The sequence below is a fragment of the Lissotriton vulgaris genome, chromosome 5, assembly GCF_964263255.1.
Source record: "Lissotriton vulgaris chromosome 5, aLisVul1.2, whole genome shotgun sequence".
NCBI classification, from domain to species: Eukaryota; Metazoa; Chordata; class Amphibia; order Caudata; family Salamandridae; genus Lissotriton; species Lissotriton vulgaris.
Genome location: NC_141693.1, coordinates 822,614,389 through 822,634,139, shown reverse-complemented (window position 1 = coordinate 822,634,139; position 19,751 = coordinate 822,614,389). Strand labels below are relative to the sequence as shown.

At 43.8% G+C, this 19,751-nt stretch overlaps 1 protein-coding gene across 7 annotated transcripts in view; it reads right to left on the bottom strand.

Annotated features, from left to right (window-relative positions):
• The window catches only part of MARCHF8 (membrane associated ring-CH-type finger 8), a 713,145-nt gene that overhangs the window by 32,338 nt on the left and 661,056 nt on the right, over nucleotides 1–19,751 (bottom strand). For 6 of the 7 annotated variants that reach the window (XM_086922313.1, XM_086922312.1, XM_086922310.1 and 3 more), the window contains one exon: nucleotides 16,961–17,040. In XM_086922313.1, coding sequence (XP_086778439.1) covers nucleotides 16,961–17,040 — 80 coding nt within the window. Of the gene's footprint in view, nucleotides 1–15,808; nucleotides 16,625–16,960; nucleotides 17,041–19,751 lie in introns of all 7 variants that reach the window. The other variant, XM_086922315.1, reaches the window with a different exon arrangement.

The window sequence follows — 19,751 nt, the reverse complement described above, 5'->3', positions numbered from 1 at the left end:
TAGAAAAGTTCCAAATCTTTTGGATGGTTTGGAAAGCAGAAGAAAGTGTGTGCTTCCCTTTTCAGAATATAACACACTGCAATCATGCGGTCTCTTTTGATCAAGACTGTCTTGTTATTCATCATTGCACATAAGGCTTTGGGTGCCAGTTATAATGCTTGGAGCTCAAAACAGCTGATGTGTTTCCTTTGTTGCCTCAATTCCATGTTCCTGAAACAGTTTTGTTCTACAGATGCGCTCTCCAACCACTGAACCAAAGATCCATGTTAGTGGTCACCTGCGGAAGAGGTTCCAAAATAGGTGTGTCAATACACAGGTTGTTGCTGTTCCACCAATTTAGAGAGTGTGGTGTGCTGGCCTTTGTCAACACTAGATCATGGAGTTGCCCCTCTGCTAGTAACCATTGACTGTGACTGGTGAGGTAATACTGGAAAGGGCACATGTGTAATCTGGCTTGTGGCACAATCCATATACATGATGCCAACATTCCAAGCAGTCTCATTACAGTTCATACTGCTATTGGGTGGGTAGACTGAAGAAGAGGCAGTTGCTGGTTAAATGCCATCACCTTCTGGTTGTAGGGGTATGCTTTCCCCATTACAGTGTCAGTTCATCCTAGAAATAGTTGGATCGGTTGAGAATGGAAGTGAGATTATTCACATTGATTGTGAACCCTAATCTGTGTAACAGAATCAGTACTGCTCGAGTGTGTGCTAGCCATTTCTGTTTGCTGCTGCTCCTGATCAGCCATTTGTCTAGATAAGGAAAGAAATGGACGCTCCCTTTCCTGAAGTGAGCTGTGACCACAGCTTAATATTTTGTAAATACCCTCTAGGATACTGTGACCTCGAAAAGGAGACCTGTGAACTGGTAGTTTTATCCACCTACCATGAATCCCAAAAATCACCAATGTGCGGGATGACTCGGGATATGCCAGTAAGTATCTTTGAGGTCTAAAGCTATATGAAGTCCCCCTTGTGAAGTATTGGTATGACATCTTGCAGGGTGGTCTGATGAAAATGCTTTGACAGATGAAGTGGTTCAGTGTCCTGGGATCTAGTATAGGTTGAAGGATTCCATCTATTGTAGGATGAGCAAATATATTGACTATAACTCATGTCTACTTTCATAAATATGTACTAGTTGTATTGCTCACTTTGGAAGGAACACTTGATCTTCCTCTTCTAAAAGGAAGAGATGTTGTTAGCAGTAAAACTTATGTCCTGGAGGCAAGTTGCGTGGTCTGGTGTGGAATTCGAGACGATAGCCTCTTTGGGCTATTCAGAGCACCCACTGATCTGAGGCGATTTCTGCCCTGTGTGAATGGAAATCCATTATTAGCCCTTCCACTGGTTTATTTGTTCAGGGAAGCCCTGGGTGAGTCTGTGCTTGTTGATCATGGTTCCTTTGGAGGATCCACCTTTACCCCTAACTCTAGTATTGCTGTCTCCGTAACTTCCCTTTGAGTACCTCTGTTGTTTTGGGGATCCTGAAAGTCTTGATGTTATTGCCTTTGGTATGTGTGTTTATGAGATGTTTGCCCTAATTTGGGTGAGAGTCTTTGTTACAGCCTATGAAAAAATCCCCTTGAGGTGAATGTTTGTGGTGCTCCCAAGGACCTTGCTATATTTGTGTCCTTTTGAATTTTTTCTAAAATTTCATCCACCTGGTGACCATCAAACGGAATGTTAAGAAGCTGTTGTTGCACCTCTGATTTAAACCCGGTCATCCTTAGCCAAGCATGCCTGCGAAGTAGTATGCTGGTGTTTATTCTTTTTAAGAAGTGGTCTTAGCTGCATCAAGTGTGCAGGGGATGTTTGCATTTGAGGTTCTCTTACCTTCTACTTGGTCTTCCCCCTACTTCCTATATGTTTCAGGCAGATGCTGTATGAGGGCTTCCATCTCTTTTTAAAGGAATCTGTCACACATTGAACAGCAATTTAACTGAATTGGTGATACACCAGTGAATTGACGCCAACAGCACCTCTTTTCCCTGCTGCATCTATAAGCTTACTCTCTTTATCCGAGGTTGGGACATCCACTGTTGTTGGCTCAGATGCTCTCTTCCTGGGTGTATGAACCACTATTGAGTCTGGTGGAACCTGAGACCTTATATAAATGGGGTCGTCCTGGCACGTCTAATAAAGTTTTTCCATCCGTGGAGTTACAAAATGGACTCTGGTAATATCTGTATATTATCAGGAGCAGATTTCATCATTCCCTTTAACGTTGGTACAAACTGAATACTACGTTCAGTTTTGAGGGATTCTACAAGGGATTCTACAAGGGAATATTCTTCCTCGTGCACAGACACATTGTGGTGATGAACCGTTCCCTGAATAACAACAAAGTATGATGCTTTTATCATCCGGGGAGATGGCTTTATTAGATAAGGCGCAATATCTGGATCCTGTGGATGATTTACCTTGAAGTCCTCCCACTGGCCAGCATCCGCACCAACTGGCTGGTCATTAAGGGTCTCTATCTCCATATGGATGACCTAGGTGCGATAAGGAGTGTCCCTCTGGTGATTATGATGTGGGCAAAGGAGGCAGTGTTGTACTTCTTGATGGCAGTGGTGATGTTTGTGGTGTTAGTGGAGAAGTCGGCAAACGTACAGCTGGTGGTGCAGACTTTTGCATGGTAGGTGTATGAGCATGTTTGGAAACTGATGTATTTTCTTTCTATCTTTTTTATCTTAAATGAGCTGCAGTTCTTCAAATGTTAGCTTAGCTTTCTCTTCTTAGGAAAGGCACTTCACTTCTATCGCAAATGTTAGCAATCTCTTCTTAGGAATAGGAGAAAGCATAGACACTGATGGCATGTAGAGGTTTTGAAAGAATGTTTCTCCATATAAGCGTGAATAAAAAGAAATGTTTGTCAAACATCGATCTTTTCTGCCAGTCTTTTGAAGATCGTGCCTAGCTTGTTTCCTTCCCAGTGTAAGAATTGGCTTTTGTAGTTTGGTTTGCCCTGTTCCCATCATGCACTGGGACAGGAACAGACTAATTTGCATACAGCCAGGTTCTGAAACTGGGATGGTGCAGTGAGCTAAAAAACGGTGTTGGATCTAGCCCTGATCTCTTGACTGGGTGAGAGTATTCTGTTTAATTCAGAGACTCTGTCCCTCACCACCCCTTGTTGTAAATATTTTTGTCCACCCTAAGCGTGGAAGGGTATACTCAGATGTGAGTCCCTTGCTCATTGCACCATCAGGATTCAAGCAAGCCGGGCCGAAGAGGCTGAAATGCCAGAAACCGGTCCCCGGTAGCTTGTTTCCTTCCCAGTGTAAGAATTGGCTTTTGTAGTTTGGTTTGCCCTGTTCCCACCATGCACTGGGACAGGAACAGACTAATTTGCATACAGCCAGGTTCTGAAACTGGGATGGTGCAGTGAGCTAAAAAACGGTGTTGGATCTAGCCCTGATCTCTTGACTGGGTGAGAGTATTCTGTTTAATTCAGAGACTCTGTCCCTCACCACCCCTTGTTGTAAATATTTTTGTCCACCCTAAGCGTGGAAGGGTATACTCAGATGTGAGTCCCTTGCTCATTGCACCATCAGGATTCAAGCAAGCCGGGCCGAAGAGGCTGAAATGCCAGAAACCGGTCCCCGGTAGCTTGTTTCCTTCCCAGTGTAAGAATTGGCTTTTGTAGTTTGGTTTGCCCTGTTCCCATCATGCACTGGGACAGGAACAGACTAATTTGCATACAGCCAGGTTCTGAAACTGGGATGGTGCAGTGAGCTAAAAAACGGTGTTGGATCTAGCCCTGATCTCTTGACTGGGTGAGAGTATTCTGTTTAATTCAGAGACTCTGTCCCTCACCACCCCTTGTTGTAAATATTTTTGTCCACCCTAAGCGTGGAAGGGTATACTCAGATGTGAGTCCCTTGCTCATTGCACCATCAGGATTCAAGCAAGCCGGGCCGAAGAGGCTGAAATGCCAGAAACCGGTCCCCGGTAGCTTGTTTCCTTCCCAGTGTAAGAATTGGCTTTTGTAGTTTGGTTTGCCCTGTTCCCATCATGCACTGGGACAGGAACAGACTAATTTGCATACAGCCAGGTTCTGAAACTGGGATGGTGCAGTGAGCTAAAAAACGGTGTTGGATCTAGCCCTGATCTCTTGACTGGGTGAGAGTATTCTGTTTAATTCAGAGACTCTGTCCCTCACCACCCCTTGTTGTAAATATTTTTGTCCACCCTAAGCGTGGAAGGGTATACTCAGATGTGAGTCCCTTGCTCATTGCACCATCAGGATTCAAGCAAGCCGGGCCGAAGAGGCTGAAATGCCAGAAACCGGTCCCCGGTAGCTTGTTTCCTTCCCAGTGTAAGAATTGGCTTTTGTAGTTTGGTTTGCCCTGTTCCCATCATGCACTGGGACAGGAACAGACTAATTTGCATACAGCCAGGTTCTGAAACTGGGATGGTGCAGTGAGCTAAAAAACGGTGTTGGATCTAGCCCTGATCTCTTGACTGGGTGAGAGTATTCTGTTTAATTCAGAGACTCTGTCCCTCACCACCCCTTGTTGTAAATATTTTTGTCCACCCTAAGCGTGGAAGGGTATACTCAGATGTGAGTCCCTTGCTCATTGCACCATCAGGATTCAAGCAAGCCGGGCCGAAGAGGCTGAAATGCCAGAAACCGGTCCCCGGTAGCTTGTTTCCTTCCCAGTGTAAGAATTGGCTTTTGTAGTTTGGTTTGCCCTGTTCCCATCATGCACTGGGACAGGAACAGACTAATTTGCATACAGCCAGGTTCTGAAACTGGGATGGTGCAGTGAGCTAAAAAACGGTGTTGGATCTAGCCCTGATCTCTTGACTGGGTGAGAGTATTCTGTTTAATTCAGAGACTCTGTCCCTCACCACCCCTTGTTGTAAATATTTTTGTCCACCCTAAGCGTGGAAGGGTATACTCAGATGTGAGTCCCTTGCTCATTGCACCATCAGGATTCAAGCAAGCCGGGCCGAAGAGGCTGAAATGCCAGAAACCGGTCCCCGGTAGCTTGTTTCCTTCCCAGTGTAAGAATTGGCTTTTGTAGTTTGGTTTGCCCTGTTCCCATCATGCACTGGGACAGGAACAGACTAATTTGCATACAGCCAGGTTCTGAAACTGGGATGGTGCAGTGAGCTAAAAAACGGTGTTGGATCTAGCCCTGATCTCTTGACTGGGTGAGAGTATTCTGTTTAATTCAGAGACTCTGTCCCTCACCACCCCTTGTTGTAAATATTTTTGTCCACCCTAAGCGTGGAAGGGTATACTCAGATGTGAGTCCCTTGCTCATTGCACCATCAGGATTCAAGCAAGCCGGGCCGAAGAGGCTGAAATGCCAGAAACCGGTCCCCGGTAGCTTGTTTCCTTCCCAGTGTAAGAATTGGCTTTTGTAGTTTGGTTTGCCCTGTTCCCATCATGCACTGGGACAGGAACAGACTAATTTGCATACAGCCAGGTTCTGAAACTGGGATGGTGCAGTGAGCTAAAAAACGGTGTTGGATCTAGCCCTGATCTCTTGACTGGGTGAGAGTATTCTGTTTAATTCAGAGACTCTGTCCCTCACCACCCCTTGTTGTAAATATTTTTGTCCACCCTAAGCGTGGAAGGGTATACTCAGATGTGAGTCCCTTGCTCATTGCACCATCAGGATTCAAGCAAGCCGGGCCGAAGAGGCTGAAATGCCAGAAACCGGTCCCCGGTAGCTTGTTTCCTTCCCAGTGTAAGAATTGGCTTTTGTAGTTTGGTTTGCCCTGTTCCCATCATGCACTGGGACAGGAACAGACTAATTTGCATACAGCCAGGTTCTGAAACTGGGATGGTGCAGTGAGCTAAAAAACGGTGTTGGATCTAGCCCTGATCTCTTGACTGGGTGAGAGTATTCTGTTTAATTCAGAGACTCTGTCCCTCACCACCCCTTGTTGTAAATATTTTTGTCCACCCTAAGCGTGGAAGGGTATACTCAGATGTGAGTCCCTTGCTCATTGCACCATCAGGATTCAAGCAAGCCGGGCCGAAGAGGCTGAAATGCCAGAAACCGGTCCCCGGTAGCTTGTTTCCTTCCCAGTGTAAGAATTGGCTTTTGTAGTTTGGTTTGCCCTGTTCCCATCATGCACTGGGACAGGAACAGACTAATTTGCATACAGCCAGGTTCTGAAACTGGGATGGTGCAGTGAGCTAAAAAACGGTGTTGGATCTAGCCCTGATCTCTTGACTGGGTGAGAGTATTCTGTTTAATTCAGAGACTCTGTCCCTCACCACCCCTTGTTGTAAATATTTTTGTCCACCCTAAGCGTGGAAGGGTATACTCAGATGTGAGTCCCTTGCTCATTGCACCATCAGGATTCAAGCAAGCCGGGCCGAAGAGGCTGAAATGCCAGAAACCGGTCCCCGGTAGCTTGTTTCCTTCCCAGTGTAAGAATTGGCTTTTGTAGTTTGGTTTGCCCTGTTCCCATCATGCACTGGGACAGGAACAGACTAATTTGCATACAGCCAGGTTCTGAAACTGGGATGGTGCAGTGAGCTAAAAAACGGTGTTGGATCTAGCCCTGATCTCTTGACTGGGTGAGAGTATTCTGTTTAATTCAGAGACTCTGTCCCTCACCACCCCTTGTTGTAAATATTTTTGTCCACCCTAAGCGTGGAAGGGTATACTCAGATGTGAGTCCCTTGCTCATTGCACCATCAGGATTCAAGCAAGCCGGGCCGAAGAGGCTGAAATGCCAGAAACCGGTCCCCGGTAGCTTGTTTCCTTCCCAGTGTAAGAATTGGCTTTTGTAGTTTGGTTTGCCCTGTTCCCATCATGCACTGGGACAGGAACAGACTAATTTGCATACAGCCAGGTTCTGAAACTGGGATGGTGCAGTGAGCTAAAAAACGGTGTTGGATCTAGCCCTGATCTCTTGACTGGGTGAGAGTATTCTGTTTAATTCAGAGACTCTGTCCCTCACCACCCCTTGTTGTAAATATTTTTGTCCACCCTAAGCGTGGAAGGGTATACTCAGATGTGAGTCCCTTGCTCATTGCACCATCAGGATTCAAGCAAGCCGGGCCGAAGAGGCTGAAATGCCAGAAACCGGTCCCCGGTAGCTTGTTTCCTTCCCAGTGTAAGAATTGGCTTTTGTAGTTTGGTTTGCCCTGTTCCCATCATGCACTGGGACAGGAACAGACTAATTTGCATACAGCCAGGTTCTGAAACTGGGATGGTGCAGTGAGCTAAAAAACGGTGTTGGATCTAGCCCTGATCTCTTGACTGGGTGAGAGTATTCTGTTTAATTCAGAGACTCTGTCCCTCACCACCCCTTGTTGTAAATATTTGAAGTTTCCAAGGCAGGAATCAAAATTTCTTTTCATTTCGTATTTGTCACCAAAGCTGTTGTTTTTGGTTCATTTGTCCCAAAGCCTTGGATCTATACTCACGGACCTCAGCCTCTTCCGCAAAGGTGAATTTGACTTCCTTGGCTCGTAATAATCGTGATCCTAATTAGAGGCCTCCAATGAGAGTATTGTGAGTCTTGGTGATTTCTCGACGTCTTGGAGCTCTGAGGGACCAGGTAGTTCCTCCTGGAAGTCAAGAGGGTTTGGTTTTTCAAAAATCTTTGAAGTGTCGGACCCTTATTGATGCTACATCCTTGAATGCATGCAGCATATTTCTTTTCTGTACCTTCAAAAGCTCAACAAAAGATGCTCTCTGACACCTGGTGGTTTTGAGGGAGACAGTGGTCACAACAGGGATACTTCGACTTACAATATGGGCAGAATCTAAAGGAAGTATGCTCCATTTGTCCACATTCTCTGAGGCCGAGGCCTTGCTGATTTTAATAAATTCTTCATCTTGAATAGACGCTGAAATATGGATTCGATGTGTTATGCAGGGCCTGATGTTTGCGTGCATAAATATGACGGTATCACAGTTTATGTCCAAATCCGATGGCGGAAAAACAATCTAAGGGTGAAGCTAAAGCCATGAGCATTGTGAATCAAGGGAGGAGTCACTCTACACCTTGTGACTCGAAACTTCTTCAAAGAAATTCAACCTGCAATATCCAAACTAAACACTAGTTTGCAGGACTTTGCTAACACATACTACAAACAAAAACTTTCAGTGGCTGTTTAAACTGGTTAAGGTAATACTTTTGCTTGAGCAGTGGTATGAGCAACGTGAAAGATCTGAAACACAATGGGGCAAAGATGGGTTTGATTTACAGTAAGTGGTGGCTGGCTGATCATAGTTGCTGAAGAAGAATGCGGGGGTTTTGTCATGCATGGAGGTGGGTAGGGAGTTGAAATTGGTAGAGGAAAAGTAATGAGTACGATGTGTACAAGGTTTGAAGTAGGACATTCAGGAGCCTTGTAAAACCTTTCTGACGGTGGCAATTTGTAAGAGAAATAATAACGAAAGTCACAGGCCCTAATAATAAACAAGTATGGCATAGCCAATAGGCCTTTGGGAGGTGTACCAGGGAGAGATGAATGCATTTTAGCACCGAGAGTTTACTCCGCTTGATCGAACCATGGCTTTGGAGCTCTGTGAATAACAATGAGGTCATACGTCATAGCTTCGAAACTCAGCAGAGCCGACTTAGCACTTCACTGTTTGATTGAGATAAAAGGAGTACGAGTGAGAGGGATAATAAGAACGCCTGTTTTAGCTCAAAAAGAACCGTAAGTTTAATTTGAAACACAACTATAGATTCTGTACAGACCTCGGAGTAACCAAGAGATCTCAGCTTCAAACCCTGGCGTGGCGGAATCGATCATAAGTAAAGTACAGCCCTTCAAGCCGGTAGATAAAAGGAGTGCCATGAGAAGAGTCGCAAGATCGCCAGTTACAACACCCACTTTGGCTTGCACCACAGTTGCAATGGCCTGTGTTTAACCTGTTACAACTTCGAATCCGGCATCTCCGACTCAACACTTCAGCCTTTCAAAATAGATAAAAGGAGAACCATTGAAAAGGGACGCATGCGTCAAATAAAAATAAAATAGGAAATAATGTCTTCTGGAAATACACGGTTACTAAAACAACATTCAGAGTGGTGTGTGTAGCTCACAACTAACAGTTGAATCTTCCGCTGCTTTGAGGAGCATTAAGAGCTATTAGTAATTGCATTTATACAGCACTTACTACCCTTCACAAGGCCTTGAATCGCATTTTAGGCGAGTAGCATGCTATTCCGAACCCCAAAATCCAAGATAAAGGGACGTGAGGTGGCCAAAGGCCTGCCCTAGTTTTCAATTGGCTCCACCGAATCCCTCCAGTGCAAAAGGTTACTTATACCTCGATAGGTGTCAAAATGGCGGCGCCAAAGCCAAATAAACACACTTCTCTATTCCGCTCGCAGTTTACTTCTAATCCTTTGTGTCAGAGACCTCGTTGAAAGGAGATTTTCTGCATTTACGCAGCTCGTCTGCTTGTTGTTTTTAAGCAGCTCTTCGTCTTGTTCTCTCTGCTGGACTGCCTCAGCTCCACACCAGCCTGCATCGCAGCCTGCATCGCAAATAAGAACAAGTCTGAGGTGGGCGGTGGCACACATTATGCAGCGAGGAAACACGAGGACTCATTAATTATCTGACAATGAAATGTACTGGACCGTATTCCAGGAGCGCCACATGGGGAGATGGCGCATTTGGAGACGTAGTCTCACAGAGCTAAATGTTCGAATCCCACAATTCCATGAGAAAGGTAAGTGTGCAATCATGCTGTGCATAGTTTTAGTCCTCAAAGGAGCACACGTGGGGGGTGCAGGAAGCCTGAGATGGGGTGGGGGGATCATCTTCAGCAAAGTGCACCCCCCTTTTTGTTTAGATTGGCCAAAAACAAATTGCAGCTGTGCACACAGAGAGATATGATGTGGCGTGCCACTATACGCATTACAGTGCATTCCAAGTATACATTACAAAGCATTCTGATGACAGCAATACACAAAAAGCCATAAAATCAAGGAAATGGATGGTGTCGGTCCTCTATGCTATATTACGGCCTCTTGATGGAAGGACGCGTAATGACTGCTTCCCAGAAATGCATAATTAACGCTGCAGCAGCAACATCCAACTAGCGCACGCAGGATCTTTTCATTACGCTTTGGCGCTGATGCGTGCGGCACGTGCCCCCTAGAGTCCCGAGCCTCTCCCGCTCCGTTATTTCATGTCCCCTGCTGCCAATTAGTGGTCCTCAGCCTCACCCTCGTTGTTGGTTGCTGGGGGGACATGACCTCATCTTGTGAGAGAAAGGGAGCAACTGTAGTGAAAGAAAGACTCGTGCCGCCCAGCGTTTACACTGTCAGCTGGTAGTGCAAGGGTGTGCATGCGTGTGCAACAGACGGGGAGGAAGTAAAGTGTGTCCACATCACACAAAATGAAGCACTTTAACTTTTAAATACACAAGCACCAAAACGGCATTTTTCACTGACAATACAGAAATAAACAATAAATAATATGAAGCATGATTTTTGCTTGCGTGGAGCACGCTTCCCTGGCTGTCATGCAGGCTCGAACCCCCACCACTTTCCCTACCCCTGCAGCTCACCTGCATAAGAGGAGGGCTGGAGACCGAGGGAGAGGCGGGTTCGGTGAGGAGCGTCAGCAACAGTAGCCGGTTGGTGCTGCCCCCTGAGCGCTTCGAACGAACCGGAGTCCTCATTTGCAAAGTTGGCAGGGGGGGAGAGGGGTGTGCACGATTCACTTATGGGAGCCAGCAGCTGGTGTCGCGATAATTGATCGCATCTGGTGCCAGCCGCTCGCTCCCACAAGTAAATCGCCTCACGTGCAAGCGATGCCATTGAAGGCAATGGAACGCGTGCACTTGTTTCGCTAATAAGCCGTACCGATAGCAAGAGGTCTTTTTGCCTAAGCAGCACATGCGTGCTGGGTAGACGAGACCTAAAAAGGGTTATTGCCAAGCAGGTGGTTATCATATTGCCTCTAACACACAAAAGGTGACAGGGGAATGCTTGTAAATATTGGCGTATCAAGAGGGAGAGGGAGGACTAGATAGCTAGTCCGAATCCCCAGGGGTTTATATGTAGTATCAACAGGGACTAGCCGTGTGTGACTGTAGTAGGACTCTGAACTGTATTTTCAGCAGGCACCTAGTCGGTGTGTTCATGAAGACCTCACCCACCAACCTAGTTGGTGGCATGCTTCATCATCGGGCCCACCCAGTGACATCTAATATGTCCTGGGTGTGCTTCAACGCCTGATTACAGCAGAGCAGGTATTTTTACTGAGAGTGCAGTGAGGTGAGTGATAAAGTGAGAATTAAAACGGCTTCTTGGTGGTCCCAGTACCCGAGGGTAAATTAAAGTTTAATAACTGGGCCTCCAAGAGCGGTTAAAAACAAGGCGAGTGGATGTTGTGGTGGTTGAGTTAAGACCACCTACATCCAGTGTAGGTCGACATGTTTCAGCCAGTGCCTTTATTAATGCTGTCTTTCCTCAGGACCAATAAGTAGTGTGAGTGTGGGTTAAAATATATTTAAGTGAGTGTTGCGCAGACTATGTGTTGCACTGACTAAGGTGCTCTAAGTGTGCGAGGGGGATTCACTCACCACGCATACGCTAGCAATTAGCTTTGTTTGTCTTCCTGGAGTGATGCAGGATTTCCAATCAAAGCTTGCCGGGTACCTGTAGTGCTGCCATCGGCCTCTGGAGGCCAATGGTAGCACTACAGGTACCCGGCAGACTTGGATTGGAAATCCCGGTCAATAACCTTACTGCATCACTCCAAGAAGACAAACAAAGCTAATTGCTAGCGTATGCGTGGTGAGGGAATCCCCCTCGCACACTTAGAGCACCTTAGTCAGTGCAACACATAGTCTGTGCAACACTCACTTAAATATATTTTAACTCCCACTCACACTACTTATTGGTCCTGAGGAAAGCCAGCATTAATAAAGGCACTGGCTGAAACATGTCGACCTACACTGGATGTAGGGGGTCTTAACTCAACCACCACTCGCCTTGTTTTTAACCGTTCTTGGAGGCCCAGGTATTAAACTTTAATTTACCCTCGGGTACTGGGACCACCAAGAAGCCGTTTTAATTATCACTTTATCACTCACCTCATTGCACTCTCAGTAAAAATACCTGCTCCGCTGTAATCAGGCGTCAAAGCACACCCGCGACATATTAGATGTCACTGGGTGGGCCAGATGATGAAGCATGCCACCAACTAGGTTGGTGGGTGAGGGCTTCATGAACACACCGACTAGGTGCCTGCTGAAAATACAGTTCAGAGTCCTACGGTCACACACGGCTAGTCCCTGTTGACAATGCTTGTAAATAGCCTAACCACTGACATTTGCTCAGTGTAGCATTCCAACACAGTGTTATTTTTTTACCACTACCCCACCTCATGTTAGACACAGCCATATGCAAATTGGCCATGATCCTGCTTGAATTGGGGCAGTCCAGTCCGAACAGCCAAACCAGGTTCTTATTGAACCGTAACATAAGCTATCCAAGTCCGGATTTGGCGCTGTTGGGCCTTGACAGTTGGGTGCAGCTTGGTTCCATTGGTACGGAGAGCACAGGACCGGATATACCCATGGCTTCTTAGGGTGATACATCAATCACACAAAAGATGATGGAAGGAATGCTTCTTGGGTTCCGGTTCGGAGAGGGCCTGACTTGGCAACTGGGGCTGGAGTTTTGGAAAAGTCCCATGGCTGATTTGAATATGGCTCTTTCGAATCTGAGGTGGGCAAAAAAAAAACTATGAGTTGACATGCTACCCCAGGCACTTGCCAGTGGTCAGACTATCTGCAGCATCCTCTCATCACCTTCTTGCATGTTTTATCATTTTGTCTCACTTTATATGGAAACACCAGCTTACTTTTTGTAACTTTTTTCCTACCACAATGTTAAAAGTTGTCAATGCTTGCCTCTACACTAGATCTACATGGAGTATGTAAAGTTATGTACGGAACATACTTAAATAACCATTACCATGTTTAGAACACACTTTTTAGAAAAAGACAAAACCTACAACTTTATTTCTCAAAATTGGTACCATAGGGCCAGCCGGCACATCTGGACATGTGAAGAGAATACTATGCTTCTTTGGAAAGATAGCTCAAAGGTAGAGGTCACAGGCAGTGCTGGGTAACAGAGCCACACTGGGCTATGTTAGATAAAATTAGTCTCGGTGAGTAAGCCAAACAAAAGTGCAAATCAAACATAATAGAGTGTCAATGGTAAGCTGCAGAAAAATGCAATAAAAAGGGAAACAGTGGTGTTTCTGCAGATATGTATTCATACGGTGTTGATAGAGGTGTAGATGGGGATTTTCTCCCTGGAGGAGTTGGGGGGCAGGATCAGTGTGTGTCATTTGGGGGCAGTAAGAAAGGAGTTAAGGTTTGTTAATGTGCTTGAACCGTAGGTGCTTATTCTTCCAATACGGCCATATTAACAATTGGCATGTTTTGATGGTGATTTGTCCATGTGAATCGGCGATTTGTGTTTGGGTCACACAATGAAAATAGATGCACTTCTTGGGTCTTTATTACTCTAATACAAATATTTTCCCACCAAAGGGAAAGAGAAAGCCAAGAACTAAAAAGTTGCTTCTTTCTAAACTCCACATTATTAGCCGGATGCTGTCATCAGATGGATCTGGCTACCTTTAGGCCTCTCTGGCATTCGAAAGGATTCTCTTACATTTGTTTAACAGCTGTTGAGCTTGAATGCACAAATGGATTTGGTGAAAAGGGATTTTGATATGGAGTAGTAAATGGAAGGGAAGGAAAGAGTGAAAACTACTCATATTTGGTGAGTAAACAGCCCTGGATAGGTAGATCTGTACAGCAAGGGTATTTGGGCAGGGCTGGGATTTTTCAACAGCCAATACATTTGTTTTCTTAAAATGACCCAGCAGAATGATTCTGAGAAGAGGAACACAGAGGGAAGAACCTACGTTTAACATGCATCAGCAATAGCATTGACTTGTGTGCTCTTCAATGTGTTAAGTAGAACTGAGAGCAGTTGCCAGGCAATGCTGTTTTTGTAGATGATGTGCTCATCTAACATTCGTTTCATACACAGAAGGGAGTGAAAAAAGATGGTAGCTTGGTCAAGAGGGTGGAATTTCAGCCTCAATTAAGCCAAGGGCACAGTGAAGCTCGAGGCTAAAACAATCCTGAGGATTTGTTAGACCGTAGAATTTAAAACCATTAGGCAGGGGTGGGATATCAGGGGTGGGATATCAGAGTTAACATGTCAATTCCTTCTAAGCTGGTGAACCTGGTGGCAATGCACAGGGGAGAACAAATGAAAATGTAAGTCACAATGTGTATGGAGAGAGGCGTACAGTGTCTTACATTGGTGAACAAGGGCATATGGACTATTCAGGTGAAGGAGAAAGACACAAATACCAAAATCCTAAATGGAAAAGAATTACTGAAGAAGGAGGATGTTACTGTTATAAAATATTAGTGGAAAAAAGACAGGTCGCTATAAGAGAATGCAGGATGGAGGGATCAGTGCTTAATTTGAGACTGTGGTTTCCGGTGCTAAGCACCGGCACTTAATCATCAACACTGGCGCTTTTTAATAAGCACCAGTTAAGGACACATTTATTCATGGTAGGCACAGGGACATTAAGTTAATTGCCCAGAATCACCGGATGTTGAGCCGACACAGACTCGAACCTGGTAACTCAGCTTCGTAGGTGGCAGCTCTGACCTTTACGCCACACCCTCGTCCTACTTTCATGATTAGTATTTGGTTTTGTTTTAGGGAGCGCTAATAGGGGAAATGGGCTGGTACAAACTGCCTCCTGACGAGATCCCAGGCACATATTTTTTTACAAATTATCCACGGGAAGGGATGATCAGAAGGAATTTATTTAACTACCTCTCCAACTACTATGTCATCTACCTTTACACTGTCACATATTATTCTCGCCATCTATAATTAATATTGTCACATACTATTCTTGCCATCTATAACTAATATTGTCACATACTATTCTCTTCATCTATTCTTAATATGTTGAAGTACCACTCCCTCAGCACCGTTGCCTGGTTAGAGCTTTTATCTGGCGGCTAGAATTGTAAATACTTTTACATCGCCATTCCTCAAAATCTACTGCAACTGCTTCCCCTAATTATAAACTCTACCTTAGTAAGGCATTCCCAATGTATCAGTGGGCGATTTAAACGCTGGTGAGGTATATAGTAACGTTGGTGTGTTAAGGTTGGGAGGAACACTCAGTAGCAACTTTTAATATTGTGAAAAAGTGATTACTGCATAGAACAACTCCCCAGCAATAACGGTGAAGTAAGCGCATGATGATCACAAGTATATGATAATCATCAAACTGGCTATAGATCATGAAGGATGTGTTTAATAGTAGGTAGAGAAATTGGCTTAATCGATCTGTAAGATCATAACTTTAGCTTTAATCTAACTAAAAAGAGGTCTAATTGAACTAAGAGTGGTGAGGCTGGATTAGTGCAGATACACATTTTTAAACTTGAACTGTACGTAGGGGATATACTATTTTACAAAAAGGTAAGATTAACAGCTGAAACAGTGCATTTTTAATGCCCAACTTAAAAAAAAATTAAAGTGAGGTGAACACTATATCAGGACAGAGCATTTCGACCTCTCTGGAATGAATGGAGGTTTGGGGATTTTTTTCTTATTGTTGCGGGTAGGATGTAAATCCCTGTCCAGTAAAATCATTCAGGCATGCTAATGAACCTAAATAATGTCTTTTTTAAACAGCTCAGAGCAATATAATAGACACTAACAAACTATGATACAGAGCAGGATTAAAACTGATTGAATTGCAAGGGTTTTGTGTTTGGGGTGCCAACCTGCATTGATCTCCTGAGGTTGAAATAGGCGATAGTGGGGGACATTTTTCTGATATAGGGGAAGGCCAATCAAGGTCACTATTCTCAAATGAACAAAGGGGTGCTCGTTGCTCCTTTGACTTGTTGGACGTGTTGTCTTCAAACACTTCATCATCTCCCATGTCATCAGAACAGAACTCTGTGCTTCCAACAAGTACACTAGATGAAGTATTAGCCGGCTGTTGAGTTGAGCAGCTTTCTGTCTCATGGAGCTTATGAAGACATGAGCCCTGAGAAAAGGAAAAAAGATTGCGGAGAAACACTTTGCTTTTCCAAAACTCGCCCTCTGGTCTTTCCTCTATGAGAGGTATAAGTACGGTGCTGTGGTTCGCTCCTATTCTGGAAGCACGTGGGAGATTTGTTGTTATGGTTGAATCATGAGGCTTTTTTAAGTTGCTATGTGGCTTGAAAGGATTCATTTTCTTTTCCTTGTGGCTAAATTTCTTCATTTTGAGGCACTGCTCCGAAGAAGGGAGCAGTTTCCCTTCAGAGCATGTCCGCTCAATGTAGCTGGAATTCCGCAAAGTGTTTTTGGCCTTCTTGTCCACATCATTCAGCGATTTTGAGAATGGCAATGATCCATTGGCCTTGTCAGGCCTGCAAACCCAGACACAGTCTTGGGGGGGTGGATTATTCTTTGAAGCTTGCACAACATCATGGCACACTACAGTTACTGTGTCTCCATGAGTTAGAGAGGTTTGGTAAATAGAACTTTTCAAGACAACTGCAGACTGGAGTGGGATGTGATGGCAACAATCAGAAAGAACTTCACTGGAACTGCATGCAGAATCACGAAATAAAAGCATAGAAAGCAAAAGAAAACCAGAAATGTTAATAAAGAAGAAAACATGAATTACAATGGAAAAGTGAGAACTGTACTGTATGTCAACATGGAGACTCCCAAATTACTATAAATGCAACAATCATACTTCATTGAATCACTAAAACATGGTTAAAGTCCGACTCTAACCTCTTTACTTAAACACAGCACCTTTTAGCTATAATTCAAGCGTTCTAATTGTTGCTACATTCACGTGGTATTTTTTCACACTTTCCCATGCAGTTCCCCTTTGCACGGTGAACACCTCGCAGAAGAAATTGCGATGTTATTACCTGCAGATATCCTGATTAGATGGAGTAACTGAGGTCCGGGAGAAACTGTGAGGAGCAGAGACTGACGTTGGACTTCCAGCCTGCAATGGTGAAATTAAATATTAGCTTTGTAGTTATCAAATCTAGTAGAGAAGTACCATTTAGTGATGGCAGTTGTGTGGTACAGATTTGGCGACATTTAATGAGGCTATAACAATGAAGCAGCTAGTGGATTATACAGACAGGAGATGAACATATATTATAACAAGGCAGGGGAATAATTATCGTCTTTAAGTGCACAATGAGTTTTCACTGCATTTATAAATTCTTGTGGCGAGACCTTGGCCAGAATGTATGGTGGTTGGGCGATCCAGTGCAATTGGGCCTTGAAGGTGGAAAGATCGGTACTGGGAGGTGGTATTTGGTGACTTCGTTATAATTTGAGGGGCGAAGTTGGTGGACTGTAACTTTGGAATATGTATCAGGATAGAATGTCAGAGAGAACTTTAGGAGCATTACTGCTTACTACTTTGAATACAAGGATCTTCTGTAAAGCCTGGTTCCTTTTGGCGAACTAGCCTGCTTGGTGTCGGGTTTTAAGGATGAGCTAACGATAGGAGAAGAAAAGGAATGAGGAAATATTAATACCTAAGAAAAATGTGTAAAGCGAGAAAAGGAGGGGCCAGATGAAAAGGCATCAAGGGGCTGATAGAGGGCTGGGTGCAGATGTATTTAAATACTATTCAACTGAGAATCAATGTTTGGAGAGGAATAAGATGAGCCAAGTCTGTAATGTGTAGGTTAGAGGAGAGTAATCTGGTGTAAGGATACTCTAAGTTTTGGGTTTGTTTCCATTATGGAAAAGGAGTTGCTTGGGAAGGAGTGGTGGGGAAATGTATATATGGATAGGGTAATATTAGGTTTGGAGTGGGATAGTGTGTGTAATACAAGCATTACATGTATGAGTTTTAAAGGATTCCATAGTCAATAGTTTATGAGAAATGAGGGACAGTTGGCATGTGGCCAAGAGTAGATGTGAAATTGGTGTGCTGCATTTAATTAGTGAGTTTCAGATTGAGATCGCCATTGAGGATCACTATGATGGAGAGTTCAACTAAGTCGGGATTGTATCTTGTTCGTAAAAAAGAGTAATCGGAAGATTGGTATGATGTTTGCTTTGAAGGGCGCGCAAAGACTAGTGTATTGTGTTCTCAAAGGAGGTTGGAAGGCTGGGTTGTTTGCATGTGGGAATTAATTCTAAGCGGCTTGTTAAGTAGGACACCCTGCTACTCCGGGTTGCAGCTGCTTTGAAGTGAATATGGAAGTGAATATGGAAGTGACAAGTTCAGGGTGGAAGACTAAGAGTGCAGCTCAGAGTCAGTACTTTCAGTGATGGCAGACAAGTGCAATAGAGGCTTGTGAGAGTCAAAGTGGTCAATAGTGAAGAATGTTTTGTTACAAACAGGATGAGCATCCACAGGGAAAACGAAGACAGAGTTCATAATAGGTGTTACAATGCAACTGGTTGGCTTTGTGAGTATATGAGGTTACCTTCGATAGATTTGAGGAGACATAATTATGTGTAGATAAATGGTGCAACTGGGCATAGATGATGTAGCTTGATAAGGTGCTAAGAAGGTTGTGAGGTTGGCTGCATGTGTCAGACATTTTAGGGAGCATAAGTCATAGAAAGAGAAGGAATAGGATTAAAACAAGTACCATGGTTATATTAGAGGTGATGGGGTACAGTATGTAAAATGGTGAATATAGTGAGGGTAGAGGGCCTGTGGTCATGCAACTTATTATCTGATGGTCGCTGGACAAAAGTTACAATATAGCTCCACTAGATGTTAGCTGTGGAAGCAAAAGCACAATTAGGTGCAAAACATTTTAAGGTACAAAATAGCAAGAGAGTGCAAAATCACAATTGGGGGCAAAATCTGCTTTGGATGAAAAGCCACAAAATATTATTGGACATAGCACTATATTTAAATAGCAATAAAGCTCATCTGGGAGCACCAAAGACAAACCCCTCTATGCCCAGATGAAGCAATGCAAGAAAAAAAACATAGGTGGCACATCCTTCTCTGTTCAAGCAGCCAAACTACGGAACTTTTAAGTCCCAAAAATGAGATCCACGGATAACTACCTTATTTTCAGAAGACTACTCAAGAGTTGGCTCTTGCCCACATAACCTCCACACTCCAACATAAATACACAGCATATCCCTCTGTATATAAGCATTTATTTGGACTATAGATGTGTACCTACATATGTGTATTAGTTTGTACAAACGTGTATAATTATGTTTTCAAATACATAGATATTTGTTACTTCTACTTAACAAATGTACATATTACTTATAATTAGTAAGTAAGTAAATTCTTTATTGCATGATTAATAAAAATCTTTGCAATTGGTTTAAAAAATACATAATTGAGCAGTTTTGCAAAGCACTTAAAAAGGCAAAGAATAAAAAGAAATTTCATTACAATCATATTAATATAAAAGGATTTCAAAATTTGCAGTATTAATAAATAGGAAAAATTTAAATATGTACAGAAGAATTCTTATGCTCTCCTTAAATAGAAAAAGTTAAAAACCCACAGGTTCCGGTGAGACACTGTCAATATATGGTTTTTGTTCTTCAAATAATGCGCAAAACCTCTATCAAACTTTGGCAGGAAAAAGTTCTTTACAGGTAAGAGTTTTTCGCAGATCAGGGTTTTTCCAGTTCTTTACAGGTAAGAGTTTTTCGCAGATCAGAGTCTTTCCAGTTCTTGGGCTAACAGCTGGGTTTAGCGCGGTGTTT